This window comes from Cygnus atratus, chromosome 10 (assembly GCF_013377495.2).
Source record: "Cygnus atratus isolate AKBS03 ecotype Queensland, Australia chromosome 10, CAtr_DNAZoo_HiC_assembly, whole genome shotgun sequence".
Lineage (NCBI taxonomy): Eukaryota > Metazoa > Chordata > Aves > Anseriformes > Anatidae > Cygnus > Cygnus atratus.
The window spans coordinates 14,930,285-14,945,661 of NC_066371.1; the positions used below are offsets into that span (position 1 = coordinate 14,930,285).

The following is a 15,377-nucleotide window of genomic DNA, read 5'->3' on the forward strand; positions in this document are numbered from 1 at the left end:
CCGCCCCGCCGGCCGCCAGCCCGGGGGGGAGCCCGCACGGCTCGGCCGGGGGGGCCGCGGCGTCACTGCCGCTGCCCTGGGGCCGGGGCCGCGTCAGCGCGGGCGGGGAGGGGAAAATGTCGCTGAGGAAAGGTAGGAGGGCAGGAGGGGGGGTTCGGCGCTGCTCGCCGCGTGTCCGAGCCCCCCGCTGCTCCCCGTGGTGAACTTCTTTCTTTTTAAACTTCCAGCGAACGTCGCCATCCTCGTGGCGGCCGCCGTGGTGTTCCTGCTCGTCCTGCACCGCAACTTCCTGGGCCTCAGCGACTTCCTCAGGCGGGAGCTGACGGGTCTGTCGGGTTTCGTTGTGCTTCGTTATTTAGGCGGTAACGGCGTGCTCTGCCTCACAGACCGCGGCCGGGCTGAAGTAGCGCCCGCGATGGCTGCCAGTCGCTCACCTCAGAAGGTGTCGCTGGGACAGTGGTGCTCAGTCGCTGGGAAATGGTGCTCGTCTTCATTTATGCTGCTTAGGTTTACTTAGCAAAGCCTTTCGGTTTTCAGGAGTCCACGTTTAAGAACCGGACGTGGTCCCACAGAGCTTCTCCATGTCCCCATTAACTGCCAAGTCCCTGTTTGCCACCCATTTGTCACGTTCCCCAAATTATCTGAAAATATCTAATATGTAATAATCTAATCATTTGAAAGGTACCAGTGTTGTTAGATGAGTGCAGTAACCGGGAATTAGCTACCTTTTAAATGGGATATGTATGTTGTATGGTCATACATTCAGCTGCTGATCTCCCATTCTCGTGTCTGCACAGTATGGATATAAATTCTTGCTCTTTCAGCTTAAATAACACAGTGATCTTTGATGCCTGGAATATGTGGGCTGTGTGTAATGCCTTGATAATCCCCCGGGGAAAAAAAAAAACTCGCAACAGTGTTGTTAATGAAGAAACAAATTCTAAATTGGTTTCTACCAAAGAGGAAAATAAAGTAGAGGGAAAACAGGGAAGGGAGATCTGACTGGAAGGTGGTTAGGGTAACGGGAGGAAGAAATTAGTGTGATTATAGATGTGGCAAACAGGACCAAAGGTAAGCACGGGCTACTGTAGCTTAAGGCCTGCTCTAGTACCTTGTTGTGCAGCGCGTGAGTATTTAGAGCAGTTCATATGCATGTAGTTTATCTGCAAGTGTGATGTTTTCAAATACATTAACAACGTCTTGAATTCTCCTGAGCGGGGGCTGTCATTTAAGCATTTAATACTGGGGTGTTGTAGTCCACGTTCCTCGACCCAGACATCCAAGCGCTTGTATAACAGAAATAATTGCAGGCATTGGGAATTTTAGCATGGTAATAATTTCTGTGTTTGTTTTATATAAAACATGTAGGTGATGCCATTTTTATTCCACAGATTCAAATCCATTAGGACTTCAGCCTATAGACTTCATACCTGCAGTCCCCCAGAGACTAACAGATGAAAGGAACGATAAGGAGATTTCTGTGGTCATTGCAGCATCAGATGAGAGGCTTGGGGGTGCGATTGCAGCCATGAACAGTATTTACCATAACACCAAATCCAATGTGGTTTTCTATATTGTTACATTGAACGATACTGTGGACCACTTGAGGTAATGATTTTTTGGTTAGCTTCCCATGACACTGTAAAAGTTAAGTATTTTTGAGAATAGGAAGAGCTGAATTTGCTTGATGCTGCACTCCTCTAAATTGTTTTCAGTCTTATCTGCTGCTGCTTATTGCATCCTTTTGACAAGGCTGCTGACAAGGCTGCAGTCATTCCTCCTGGTAATGTTTCGAGGATGGAAAAAGAGACTACTTTTCCCATGGGATGATATCCATCCAGTGGGGTTGGAGTTTGTTGGTGGAGGGGTTGTAAAAGTTACTTCCTTCATTTTGCCTGAGCAATGTAAATACTGGCAGTGAAGTTTCCCCCTTTTTTTTTTTTTAGATTGGGCTTTGATCCTTTCATTTTTCTCAGCTCTGTTCACACTGATAGTTTTTGTGAAGGATTTGTGACAACAGGACTGTATATTTCTAGTAGAATAAGCAGCAATCTCTTACCTTTCATGTGTCACAGCTGTTTAGTATGCTGATAGTGGACATGCCCCTACAGGCACACAGGACACCACCACTGAAATCAGATGCAAATAATATTCTATGCCTATGTTGCTGGGTAGGGAAATTACTGTCCAGATCAAGATCTTTTGATTGGATCTCTTGTTTTTCATTTGATTTTTGTCTCATTTAACAAAATCAATGCTTCTTTTGTGTGTGCAGGCTGTGGCTAAGTAACACTGCTCTGAAAAATTTGAGATACCGAATTTTGGATTTTGACCCTCGTGTCTTAGAAGGGAAAGTACAAGTGGATCCTCAGAAGGCAGACCCCCTAAAACCAGTAAGGATGGTGTTGATTACTCTTTACAATTATTAGATACTAACAGTACATTTTGATATTAGCCTCCCATGGCTTTTGTACTCAACTAGCGTTCAAACCCAAATTTGTTGGCATACAATGAGTCTTTTATAATTAAGTTCCTAAATTTCAATAAGGCTAGGTTTTTCAGGTAGTACAAGATGGTTTTGAATATCTACATATACGTGCCTAGTATCTTTCTGTGCTGATAACTCCAGTGAAACACAGCAGGTTGTGTGTCAAGCATGCCAAAACCTCTCAGGTACGACAGATACGTGTGGAGAGATAAGAAATTCTATCAGAGACCAGTCTTAAAGTTAGTTTATTGATGCACAAATTCATGGGAAACTAGGAATTGATAGAACTTGCTTATTTTAAATAACTGATAAGATACTGCTGGCTGTCTTGCTTCCTGGGTGGAAGTTGGACATTACTGCTATAGATAAGTGCCAGGAGTACCAATTTCAAAATTTCTCACTTTTTTGAACAATTTTCCAATCTATTTATTTATTTTGCTTTCACAGTTAACCTTTGCAAGATTCTACTTGCCCAGTTTGGTACCTCATGCAGAGAAGGCCATCTATGTGGACGACGATGTAGTAGTGCAAGGTACAGGACCTTTTCTTCATGTTTTGCCATTGGTAAATGTTGGGTTCAGTGTGCCATCTCTGCAGTAGCCAAACACTTCTACTTCAAGAAAAGATATAAAAACTTCTCAAATATGGATTAATTGGATTAAACTGTGTGTGTTCATTTGCTGCAGTGATGGGCTGAACAAAAAGTCACTCAGAGCTTAAACAGGACTGCTTTTAATTTTTCTGTGCTTATTTTCATTTTTCAGATGATATCCTTGAACTTTACAACACTCCATTGAAACCTGGACATGCAGCTGCCTTTTCAGATGATTGTGACTCAACCACTAACAAAGTTGCTGTCCGTGGAGCAGGGAATCAGGTTGGTTTCATTCTGACTCAGTTGTAACAATGTTGTAGATCCCAGGCTTTGGAACCAAGTGCTTGGTTTTGATACTCTTGAAGGTTGATTTCAAAATGCAGTGAACCTAGAGGTGTGACTATACCTACCGAAATCAGTTGATTCTGATGTTTGTGTTACAAGTGATGCCTGGTACAGTAATTTAGGCACAGTAAAAAACACTTTGAGTTTTGGCTGTGCTTTACAATGGTAAACAGTAGAAGGTCTTAGAACACCAGAGGAAGATTTTTTTATTTGTGAATGTATGAAAAGTACTTGTTCTGGACCTGCTATTGTTTCAGGTTGTAGACATTAATACCATGCAACTTTCCTTAAAGTGTGTAGTTTAATCATATTTTTAAAATGTTTGACTTACTTTCTCTTGTGTTGAAGGAAGGGGAATTTGTTTTAAAAACTTAAGGTTATGCTTGTCTGCTGGGAGTTGTGCAAAGTTTTTCTTTACAAAGGAATTTGACTATATTTTTAAGCTAATTTCTACACTCTTTCTTTTTCAGTATAATTACATTGGGTTTCTAGATTACAAAAAAGAAACCATCCGAAAGCTTGCCATGAAAGCCAACACTTGCTCTTTCAATCCAGGAGTTTTTGTTGCCAATTTGACAGAATGGAAGTTACAGAACATCACTAAACAATTGGAGAAGTGGATGACGCTTAATGTAGCGTGAGTACCCCCCCGAGATGGGGGTGGCCATAGGTTGGGGATTGGGCTAAGTGATGGCATTTAGCTGTTAAATGGAGGGCTGCATATCTAGCTGTGGATTCCTGTCATGCAGCTGCAAGTGAAAGTCAACTGATTTAGGGCCACACAAGCAACCTTCCCCAACTCCTTTCTATTTTCTTTTCCAGAGAGGAACTTTACAGCAGAACTCTGGCTGGCAGCATCACGACACCTCCACTGCTAATTGTATTTTATAAGCAACATTCCAGTATTGATCCCATGTGGAATGTCCGACATCTTGGTATGTATGAAGTATTTGCATCGCTTTGCTCCCCCTGTGTGTTTTTCCAGGTCTGTAGCTGAACTCTGAGTTGATACAGCAAACGGATCTTTTCTTACCCTGCTTTATAACTTATGCTTTATGAAATGCTGCTTCCCAATACCATCTTGCATTTTGTGGGCCCGATCCTCCACATTCCTCTTTGAACTGCTAACGGGATTGTTCTTGATTTTGAGCTCTCAAATTCTTGTTTCCTTTTTATTGTTTCTGCATATGTATTGTATCTGAAGTGATCCTAGGTGTCTCCTCCAAGATGAAGAGGAGCAGACGTTCGTATCAGTTCTGCTATTGGTAAAATCCCAAAGCTGGGAGAGCTCTCTTTGGTTTCATTTCAAATGAGTGATATATAGGCTGCTGAATATAATGGATATTAAAAGGGTTTTAAAGAACTTGGAATTTAAAGCAGTACATTAAAATATATACAGAGACAGATCAAAGTAGCCTTCCATTGCATCTGATCGTATTTTAGTTTGCCATGACTTCTGCCTCCCATATCACCTCCTTTTTCCATAAATGCCAAGATTGCCTGTTAAAATATCGCATGTTGTTTTTTTCTGCTGCCTTTATTATGGCACTAATGCTTCTTTTTCAATAAAAGGGTCTAGCGCTGGAAAAAGGTATTCTCCTCAGTTTGTGAAAGCTGCCAAGCTGCTCCATTGGAATGGACATTTCAAACCATGGGGAAGAACAGCTTCATATGCTGAAGTGTGGGAGAAGTGGTATGTCCCTGATCCTACAGGCAAGTTCAGCCTGATCCGGAGACATTCGGAAGCCTATGAAGCAAAGTAAAGAAAACTTTAATAACGGATGGCATTTTCTCAGGAAACTTCTGGAGCCAAGCAGATTTTATTTTTTTTTTTAAAGTCAACTTTGTATTATAGAGCAGTCCTTGCCTTCTGGAGCACAGGGAGATGCACTTACTCATGTGGTGTTCCAAAGGAGACTCACTTGACGCTACTCCAGCAGAAGGCAAAACTAGCACTTCTGTTAGGTCATTTGTGTGTTGTACATTCTTCTGCTCTTTACTACAAGTCTTCTGGGGGGATCATTGTGTCAGCTATGTAAACAAACAGTTCCAGAAACAAGATAGAACTTCATCTGGAGCTTGCACCATTCAAGTATTGCACAGGAACATACTGTAATTAAGAGCAGCTTGGTATTTGTTCTGTCTTGTTGTTGTTATCCTGTGAAATAGTTTCATCAGCAGTCCTTTCTTGCATGAAAACTGCTCCCAGCCATTTCTGCATAAGCCTGTCTTGCACAATTCTGGAAAATTGAATCTCGATTTTTGAAAGATGAATAATTTCAAGTATTATTTCACTATGCAAAGTGGTTTTAACTGCCAGTAAACACTAAGATATTCTCTGTAAAGTGGTGGAGAAAATGTTCAAAAATAAAAGCTACTGTTAACGTGAGTCAAACCTCAGGTAAATGACAATATGATTCTTGTCGTGGTCTGATATATGAAATGTTTCTGTTTTGTTTAAGTACAGTATTAACTGAATGAAGTCAAAACCAATTGATCTCACCTTTGAGAAAGCACTCATTGTAAAAGTGTGCAAAGTCTTTATTTCTGGGGTCAGGCTGTATGAAGTAGATTAGAATTGTTACTGTTAAGAATTTCTGCATGTTTTTTTCTTGTGAAAAAGACTGTGCCATAGAAGTTTCTCCCCCTGTGTCCTTCTTGGTCTGACCTTCTGAATTCATTGAGCGAGATTGCTGTGACCTTTGGCAGCCCATCCGACTTTTCTGTAGGTAAGTGGTTTTTTTTTTTTATTGCTATAGTGTTATGTTTGAATACTGGTTATTACTAGCTAGTATATCCCAGCAGCTGCTGTGGCTATTACTCGATGTAATAAAGTCTGAATTCAAGTTCTCATGTTTATTCAGTACTACTACTTGTGAACAGGTATAAGATGTACGGATAAAAGACAAGCAGTGAAAGGCTCAGTGGTTCATTGATCCGAGGTACAGGGGAGCAGAGAGCTAAAGGGCTTGCTTCTGTGTATGAATATGGTTTCAGTACTGCTTTATAATTTAAAAGGATTTCCAACTTCTCATCTCATTACCAGAACTAGACAGTGTATGTATAGTTCTGTGCTGCTCTCTGGTTTGTTACTGATCCTTTCTTTTCCTGGCTTCTTAAGAACCATTCCTGTCAGTGGCTATTTCAGCAGGCTTAGATAAAAAAATATCAAGCACAGATACAGACACATGCAGTTTAAGATACCTAGGAGGCATGGATTACTCTAGGTACATTTAACGAAAATCTATCAGCTGCCGCTTTCAGTGCAGCTGGTTAATGTTGTCCCAGTTTTGCTGCAGGCTGACTACAGTAACATCCTTATTACACAGAAGAACATGCTTTGCTTTACAGTTACCAGTTGCTACCATACTTCCATCAGGAAATATGTCTTTTATTCAAGAGCACCATAGGAAGGAGCTTTTTTCCCCCCCAGTGAAGACAAATTACTGTTACCATAATCCCAGTTACCTCTCCCTGTGAAGCTAGTGAGCTTACAGAGAAGTGCTTAGATAAAATACCTTATGTCTAGCTGAAGTAAGTAGTATTTGCCAAGCAACTTTTACCTGTGAAAGTCGTATAGTTTTTAAAAATACTGAAAACTCACTTAAGTCACGCTCTAGAGGTACAGTCTATAATCCTCTAGGCAAAATGATTAACATTTTTATGAAGGGAACATGAAAGCTTGCCCTGAAATTTAATTGCTTAAAACGTGACCATAGTTTTTCAAAGAAAGCAATGGGGGATTTATCCGTTTGAAAAATCTCTTTACAAGGCATAAAGAATGGACTAACACAGTCTGATTTTTTTTTTCAAATAGTCTTTTTAACAGGAATTAAAAGTATAGGGCTTAAAGGTCAGCTTCCTAAAACTATACAAAATCTGGAATTATCTAGAGATACACAGTATTATATACATTATTTGACACAGTAATTGTGAATGTTTGCAGCTCTGCTATGAAGCATTCCTACAACTTCTGTAACAGAAGTGTTTGACTGGTCTGAAGGCCAGTAATAGTTTCCAAGCCCTATCTTCGCACATCTCATTACACATAGTCTGTATTAAAATCATAGGCATCGTCTTCATCTGCTGTCTTGTCTAAGCTGAATGATAGTGAACTGTCACATCCACTTTCTGAAAAAAGAAAATGATTTGTTAATGAACTGAAATGTAAGTGGTAGAGTACTAGAGATTATGCTACAGGTTTTTACACAGACCTGCTAGCTTGTTTTCTGAAGTTACACGTCTTGTTTGTTGTTTTCCAAGCTCTGCTTTCCTGGTCATCCGAATTTTGCTTTCCTAAGATTGGAGAGGTCACACATAAGAGTTTACCCAGACATCACTAATGAAATCTCCTATGCAAATGAAATAGGATTGATGATAGTGTAGATGTCCCCTTGTTAGGAACATGCTGACTTACAACAAGTCTGTTTTCTTAATGATTACTGCTGCTGGCTCTGCAGCACCTGTATGTTCTCAGTTTACAGCAGGATACTAACAGGGTACTTGATGTCAGGGTCTAAGCAGGTAGCAATTGAATGAAACCCTGATTTACCTCTTTCACATCCTTTTCTTCTTCTTCTTCCATGCTATCTTGGTCATCAGTTTCCATGAAATCCTCTTCCTCTTCTTCCCTGCTTGTTTCCAAAGTCTCCCACTGTGATGCTTCCCCTACCACTTTATTTTCCTCTATTTTCCCGTTTGTCATGCCAGCTGACTGGAAGACAATGCTGCTTGCTGGACTAGGGTATTTTAAAGCTGGGAAAGACATACAAACTGTCTGTTAAGTCACTGTTAGCACCAGGTATGTCTACCAATTAAAAGGACAGCCATCCCACATAAGCAGGGAGAAAAAATGCAAATCATCCAAGAGAGTAACTTTCCCTGAGGCATCTACAAAAAATTGCTAGGAGGTAGAGTACTTGGATTTGAGTGTAGATTGCGCCGAATAAAAATGCACTTTGTTGGCCTAACTAGGAAATAGGCCAAAAGATCATTGAAGTAAGTACCACCTATTTAGAAGTTAAGTCAGATGAGCAGAAACTAAGCACTAGCAGGGGTGCACAAGATGGCACACAAATCCACTGTGTTAAGATGGCACACAAATCCACTGTTTTGTTGCATCAGAATCCATTTTGTTCTCTAAAGGTTCATGTCTGCTGCATGCTTACAAAGCTATCATACAAACCCTAGGATGACTTTCATTCATGATCTCTCATTGAAACTGCTACCACTGCTCTTACTGGTACACTACAGTAAGAAGTCCTACCTTGAACAGTAGCATTGTTTTCTTCTTCTAGCTTCTTTAAATTAAAACCCTTCTGCATTTCAGCTATTTTGTCTTCTGTAAGGTAGGGGGGCAGCATTTGAGATCCTGGAGGTTGTGAATGGTAGCTTATTTTAGCTCTGTGAAAATGAAATATCAGCTTTAAAAAACAAAACAAAGCTAACATGATTAAATCATTATGCTTAAAAATAAAACCCAAAGCACAAACCTCTCAGACTCCTCAACCTAACTAGTAATTCAATATAATTTGTTTAGCAGGTAAATAGGTGTTTGTATTTGACTCTGAAGTTGTCAGTAACAACTAAATGGACATCCTGCTCTTAAACAGATGAACCACTTGAGCAAGGGAACTATTCACATGCAATTAGTCACTGATTCCAAATTCATTCATCTCACGCTCAGGGGAATATAGGAACCACTGCAGACTGGAACAGTTTAGAGAAAGGCAAATTCCCCTACCAAACTTAGAGGTCAGCAAACTGGCTATAGAACTACATGTAATTTGCTTTGACTCCCTCCATGTATACTTCATTACTTCAGAAAATTATCCCCTGCTAGTGTTCTCTAAATCTGTTAGCCAATCCAGCTTTCTTTCTTAAAGTAAAATGCAGAAAAACCAAAAGCAGCCCCTCCTTTCTGTAATTGCTTCTCAGGACTCAGTACTTCTGCTGTGTAATCACAGCTGAATTAAAGTGATAATCAAAAAGGTCAGCAGCGTAAAGCATAACAGACAGTATACATACCCTGTCCAGTCACAAAGTAGTAATTTGGCTATATTCTCTATGTCAGGAACACCTCCCTTTTTCAGCATACCCCTTTTCTGAGCAAGTAAAGTTAAAAACTCTTCAGTGTTCCTGAAATCCGGGATACTATAGAACATCATTACCTAGTGCAAAAAAATATATATATAAAAAATAGTGCAATCAGAAGGAGACCACCCAGTTTTCACCTAGCTTTAGGATTAAGAAAGCAAATCAAACTGGGTTACAATGAGGAAGAACAAGTATGTAAAGAACAGCTTTTTTATTGCGTATGGGAATAAATATTACCAAGCAAAATGTCTACTTTGTCAACAGCTTTATCTGCTATTCACCCATACCAATAGGTGAGAGACAGCATGCTGGTTTGTGGAGAACCAGTTAGCATAGAATTGGATGGGGATTAGGCTTTGGTTAATCTACTTGAAACTAGAGTGAAATCAGAGTTGGATCTGAGGTCTTCAGTGTAATAATAAGAAGCAATCAGAATATCCTCATTTTTCACTCTGTGATATTATTATGAGATGATATTTAAAAGCAGATTTTTTTTTAAACCACTAAAGTCATTGGGAAAACAGACTGGCTGCCAGGATCCTGACCTGCTGCATCTGTCTTCCACGTGTATTGCGGAAAGATCACACTTAACACTGGATATACCAGCCAAAATTTTTCACGTTGTATGGTAAGGAGAAAGCAGTGCAAAAGCTACCAGAACTAGCTGAAGTGAAGTGAACTTTAAGAAAGCTACAGAGGAGTTGCATGCAGTCAGAAATGCGGAGCAAGATGATGGAACTCACCTGCTGTTTACTGCAGTGATTTAGAACTGCATCCATTGCTTCAACCACGTCTACGGAGCCCGATACTCCAGTATCTATGATACTTCTCAGGGCCAGAGTTAGGGTGCTGTTGGCAGGATCTGCGACTATACTTGGACTGTCCAACATCTTCATCTGTTTATCAATACGCACAACTTGCATGCACCTATCCCAAGAGAGAAACATGCTGTATCTGAAGATGAATCTACTAGCAAAAGACTGGTAAAGGTGAGGGAATCAAGCCACAAAGCTCAGCGTTGGACTGAATGCACTTCATACAGAGTCAGTTTCAGTGTTTTCTCATCATATGCTTTGTGTCGGAAGAAATCAAAATGCACAAAACGAGCAAATTTATGCACTGTATTCTCTTGTAACAACTTGCATCATACAGAATGTTATCTTTCATCCTGACAAACCGAAATGTGCATTTAAAACTGTACACAGGCATGCTTTGACTGCCCCAAATGCATGTAAATTGTGCCCAAACAAAACTTAAGGTAATCAGAACACAAGCAGGAACAGGAAAATGAACAGCTTTTATCAGACTCAGCTTACTTGGTAAGACCTCTTGCTGTCCCAACGTTGCAAACACGATCTCTCTTAATACTGTTGATTATGCTGCTCTTCCCCACGTTAGGGAAACCTGAAGAAAACCATGTAAGTCCTTATAAGTTAACTAAAAAACTCAGCCTATGTAACACTGATCAAAGCTGCTGCTTCCATGCATCTTTGGCAGCGTATGACTTCAGTGTGAGATCAGAGTTGGATCTGAAGTCTTCATTACAGAAGTAAGACAAGGTCAGTATCCTCATTTCTCACACTTGGCAATAAAAAGGACATGAAAGACATCATTGAACATCATATGCAAATCTTATCAGATGGGAGGAAGGCAGCATAGACTGTGTGGTATGTAACCTGCTTCTCCTTTCCCTAAGCTGGTTTATCAGTTAAGGCCTCGCGCAATGTGCCTTCCATAGATCACACATACCACGCACGTGAAAGCGCAACACAGATCACTCACTGTCAGCTGAAATACTACAACAGTGAGTCTCGATTGGAAGTAAGAAATGAGTCTTGAGTAAGAAGGCCCAAGAGGAAGTCACGTGTTGGTTGTTTCACCCAGTTCATAATACGAGATACCAAAGCTTTATGGGAGAATAAAATTTCTGCCATCTCTCCAAATCCTTACCTACTAACCCAACCTGAATAGCTTTGTTTTGAGTCTTGCAGTGCTCCTGAAGAAGTTTCAAGAGGCATTCACTTCCAAAACATTCAGTGTTTCTTGATAAATCAACACGTGCCCTTTTTCTTGAGAAATGCTGCTGCTACAGGATTCAAAGACAAAGAAAACAAACGAACAACATGGTCAGGCTATTTAGAAAGATAAGTATGTATTCTTAGATATATTCATCTACTGTATCATTTTCAACTCCTATACTCCATTAGCTGATGTTACCGTGCTCTTCTAAACAGATGGAATTAGTTTAATACGAAATGGGCTAAGATGAATCTACCAGTTAGGTGATGGTAAAAAGGTAGCCATCAAATACTTGAAGAAAAAAGAATGCGAACTGACTTATAGGGTTTGTTCTTTCTTCTTACTGGAAACACGTATGACTGTGTCACTTTCGAGAGTCTGCAGCACTCTTACCGTAGTCCTGTCTGTCATCAAGGTTGATGATTTAAAAGCAACTGTTGGAAATTCCTTCTTCAAACAATTCAACCATTTCTCCAAGTTCTCCTTAGGCACTAAATCTGGAAAAAAAGAGCACAGTCCTTTCACTGCTAAATATCACTGCATGGGGAAAATGTAACATGGAACCAGGCTGTATCTTGTATACTTCTTTATGACAAATAATGTTTAGCTGAAAGTTTATTTATTTATATGCATAGTTCTAGTAAACTATTAGGTAAGTTCCCCAAAGGCATCCAGTGGCCACAAGTCTTGGTCTTTATTTTCTGCCTGCAGCAGAACATACCACAGCTGTATTTTCAGCCCCTCTATCAGGTTTTCAATGTTGGAGTTGTGCTAGGAGACTATGGTACAGAGTGATGTTACGCAAAGGATTATCTACTCATCCTTGCAAAGGCTACTCTAATACACAGTTCCCTTTGCTCTTACTGTCACGCTTGGTATTTCCTTTTTCCCCCCCGGATGATAACCCAGTAATTTGCAGCCTTTTCAGCTGCATCTGTTTTTAGGTGGGATCTTTCATACAGCAATGAAAGAGAGACAATACTTCTAGAAGGCAAATCTTAAACACCACTATTGAGCTGATTTGCTGATGCTTAACCTACCACTGCCCTCAGTGGGTACTAACACTGCGACCTCTACCTTCCTTACCTACATTCACAAAAATGTTAAAAATAGTTAGATCTCTAACTTCTCTTGGGTTTAGCTGAGACTGGCCAATGGCTTCAGAAGTTATTACAAAAGGAAGGGACTAATGAGCAATTACCTGTCTACAGCGTTTTCTTAGCAAACCAGACTATAAGGTAGAAGAAACATGACCCCTTCCATAAGGCAGTGAGCTCAGAGTTGGATCTTACGACTTCAGCAGAATCTCAGATTCCTTTAAAATCTTCCTCATAGCTCACCTAACACACAGAACTACCCAGTGACTGACTGAAACTTCAAGAAAACCTGCATTTCTTACCAATTTTGTTCAGAACCAACAATAGCTTTTTGTCTCCTCCAGAGCAAGTAATAGCTTGCTCCAGCTGGGGACAGCGACAGCCCATTGGATCTCTTGCATCCAAAACCTCCAGAACCACATCTGAGGCTTCTATCACCTAGGTCAGAAACAACAATAAAAAGACTCAAATACAAGATGACAGACAATTTGACAGATAACAGCTCTATAATAGCTTAGCTGTAGCCTACGATGGTGACCACAAAATGGCTGCTAAGTGAGGTTTCATAAGACTGTTTGAGCTCCTTTCTTCTGAACTACAAATGAGGAAGCTGAAGCAGTTTTCACCTTTTTCATCTGAAGGCAAGAAATCCTTTGACAGGAAAATTTCATTACTAGAAGAGCTCTGTGATCAGTCACTACGTACTGACGTTGACTCAAGAAGTCTAATGCTTCAAAATGCTGGATGTCTCAGTAGCTAACACCAGACAAGATTGAAGCCCTCACAGCTTCCATTAAAAAAAAAAAAAAAAAAATCGCTCTTCAGTGTTGGAGTTTATCACAAGCAACTTTTACACTCTCTAGCTGCTGCACAGTAACGCGAAAAGGAAAATAAATTGTTTCATTTCTGATTCCCATCAAATTACATAAGAATAATTGAAGCTTACCTTCTCAAGCTCACTGTGAAATGATTTCTTTGATTTTTTATGTGGCACTTTCTTAGTATTTGCTTCAGATTTGCTAGAAGGTTCCTGAACACAAGTAAAAAAGAATGGGAATGATTTAAGTGAGAACTAGCATATTACACTTGCGCACGTATACAGCCTGAGAATATAATGTAACATATGACTTATGAAGATGTAGTTTCAGTATGACTTTATTGCTTCTACGCGTGTTAATCAGAATCATACCAGACACCTACCGTTCCCTCTGTCTGTTCCTGGATTTTGGCTGCATTCTTTTTAGCATCAAGCTTCCTCTTCTTTTCATGTTCTTTCTGTCTGTCAAGCTTCTGCTTTTGTTTTAGTTCTTCAAGCTGATGGCAAATAAGCAAAACCCAAGCCAGGTAAAACATATTTGAAGGTGGTAAGAAGACTTTTTTCTTCCCACTTACTTATCTCTGACAAAAATACCTCAGATGGCCTGGTTAGAAGCCATGTCTGTTTTAGCAACATTAGGATTTTTTTGGCATTCTATCCTGAAAAGGATAATACTGCCTCCAAGTGCTTCAGTAGCAGAGGCAATACATCCACCTGCTAGCCCCTGAAGTAACAGCCATGCAGAAACATTTCAACTGACAAAGGATGCTGCTTTCCTGTGCCATTTTGTTGCAGATCTTTATTTTGTGAAGTCTTGTATAATCATGCAACACTGAGACTTCACTCACTGCATTCGGATGGGACTTCTACATATCTTAGCATCGCTCACAATTCCGATTACACTAGCAATGACACTTTCTGCATGCTTATACACACTGATGAAAATTGCGGTTAAAATTAAAAGAGCAATTTACTATGTGGTGTATACAACAGTGAATACAGAAACGTGCTTTTCCAAAGCGCATCTGCTAGGCCTATTTAGAGCCTAGCCTAAGTGCACCTCTGGGTGCGCACATGCACACACAGATAAGGCACGAAGCTTCCTCCAAGAAGGAAGGGAATGGCACCAGCTCTCGCCCCCGTTCCCACGAGCTCCATTTTACCCTCTGCTTCCTCTGCTCTGCTTCCCGCAGGAGTGCCTCCTTGAACGGCGCCGCGTTGGGCACGCTGGGGTCCTTCTTGGGCTTTCTGCGCCCGCGTTTCTTGGCCTCCCTCCTGACTTTGCGGTGGTGCTCCCGGATCTGAGGGCGAAAACACAAACGTTTGCGGAAATAAAGGAAAAAAAAAAAAAAAAAGAATATCCCTCGCGTTCGTGGAGTTTAAAGACAACCGCGCGCCTCTGGTTGCAGACCAGCGTCCCGGCCACCTCGAGGGGCACCACGAGGCGACGCCGGCCCCTGAGGTGAGGCGAGGCGAGGCAAGGCGAGGTGGGGTGAGGTGAGTTGAGGTGCGGCCCCCGTCCCCCCGCTCACCTTCTTCTGGATCTTGTACCGCTTGTGGCAGCTCAGCCGCTTGCTTGCCTTCCGCAGCCCTGCAACGCACCGCGCCCGTCAGCCCCGGCCGCCGCCGCCGCCGCCGCTTCCCGTATCCCCGTATCCCCCCCTCCCCGGCCGCCCCCTCAGCCCCCTCCCGGCCCCCCGCGCCCCCTCCCTCACGCGGCCGCTTCATGGCGCCGCCGCCGCCGCCGCCGGGCTGCGCACGCGGGCACCGCGCTCCGGCCCCTTCCTGCCGCCGCCGCCGGGCGCTGCCGCAAAGCAGCGCGGCCCCGCCCCGCTCCGCCTCGCCGCGGCTGTCGCACGGGCTCGGCGCGATTGGCGGCCGGCCGGGCTTTGCGGCAGCGGCGGGGCGCGGCGGAGCGGG

The 15,377-nt window shown here is 41.8% G+C and overlaps 2 protein-coding genes and 4 non-coding genes across 6 annotated transcripts; 1 reads left to right on the plus strand and 5 right to left on the minus strand.

Annotated features, from left to right (window-relative positions):
- The first annotated feature begins 3 nt into the window (after positions 1–3).
- GLT8D1 (glycosyltransferase 8 domain containing 1) lies at positions 4–5,817 on the plus strand. The gene is made up of 9 exons (XM_035547038.2): positions 4–132; positions 228–326; positions 1,392–1,608; positions 2,276–2,393; positions 2,936–3,020; positions 3,253–3,365; positions 3,899–4,065; positions 4,251–4,363; positions 5,001–5,817. Exons 1-9 carry the CDS (start codon positions 117–119, stop codon positions 5,189–5,191), a joined length of 1,119 nt encoding a protein of 372 aa, XP_035402931.1. The 5' UTR covers positions 4–116; the 3' UTR covers positions 5,192–5,817.
- GNL3 (G protein nucleolar 3) lies at positions 5,247–15,290 on the minus strand. The gene is made up of 15 exons (XM_035547037.2): positions 15,173–15,290; positions 14,990–15,048; positions 14,621–14,758; positions 13,841–13,954; positions 13,587–13,670; positions 12,943–13,078; positions 11,937–12,040; positions 11,475–11,610; positions 10,841–10,928; positions 10,268–10,451; positions 9,456–9,598; positions 8,695–8,831; positions 7,981–8,183; positions 7,643–7,724; positions 5,247–7,559 (listed from the first exon to the last, which is right to left on the minus strand). Exons 1-15 carry the CDS (start codon positions 15,183–15,185, stop codon positions 7,471–7,473), a joined length of 1,710 nt encoding a protein of 569 aa, XP_035402930.1. The 5' UTR covers positions 15,186–15,290; the 3' UTR covers positions 5,247–7,470.
- Positions 9,898–9,973, minus strand: LOC118248305 (small nucleolar RNA SNORD19). Its single transcript, XR_004778713.1, has one exon. It is a non-coding gene; the product is annotated as a small nucleolar RNA SNORD19 (small nucleolar RNA).
- LOC118248307 (small nucleolar RNA SNORD69) lies at positions 10,527–10,604 on the minus strand. The gene has a single exon (XR_004778715.1). It is a non-coding gene; the product is annotated as a small nucleolar RNA SNORD69 (small nucleolar RNA).
- LOC118248306 (small nucleolar RNA SNORD19) lies at positions 11,029–11,102 on the minus strand. Its single transcript, XR_004778714.1, has one exon. It is a non-coding gene; the product is annotated as a small nucleolar RNA SNORD19 (small nucleolar RNA).
- Positions 12,809–12,881, minus strand: LOC118248304 (small nucleolar RNA SNORD19). Its single transcript, XR_004778712.1, has one exon. It is a non-coding gene; the product is annotated as a small nucleolar RNA SNORD19 (small nucleolar RNA).
- Positions 15,291–15,377: the final 87 nt, after the last annotated feature.

What these genes read in the sequence shown, in the direction of transcription:
- GLT8D1 (XM_035547038.2), top strand. An exon ending in AGGCAGACCCCCTAAAACCA is followed by an intron (nt 2,394 to 2,935) that starts GTAAGGATGGTG and finishes TTGCTTTCACAG; the next exon opens with TTAACCTTTGCAAGATTCTA. An exon ending in GTGGAATGTCCGACATCTTG is followed by an intron (nt 4,364 to 5,000) that starts GTATGTATGAAG and finishes TTTCAATAAAAG; the next exon opens with GGTCTAGCGCTGGAAAAAGG.
- GNL3 (XM_035547037.2), bottom strand. An exon ending in AGGAACAGACAGAGGGAACG is followed by an intron (nt 13,671 to 13,840) that starts GTAGGTGTCTGG and finishes ACTTGTGTTCAG; the next exon opens with GAACCTTCTAGCAAATCTGA. An exon ending in CTACTTTGTGACTGGACAGG is followed by an intron (nt 8,832 to 9,455) that starts GTATGTATACTG and finishes TCATTTTCACAG; the next exon opens with AGCTAAAATAAGCTACCATT.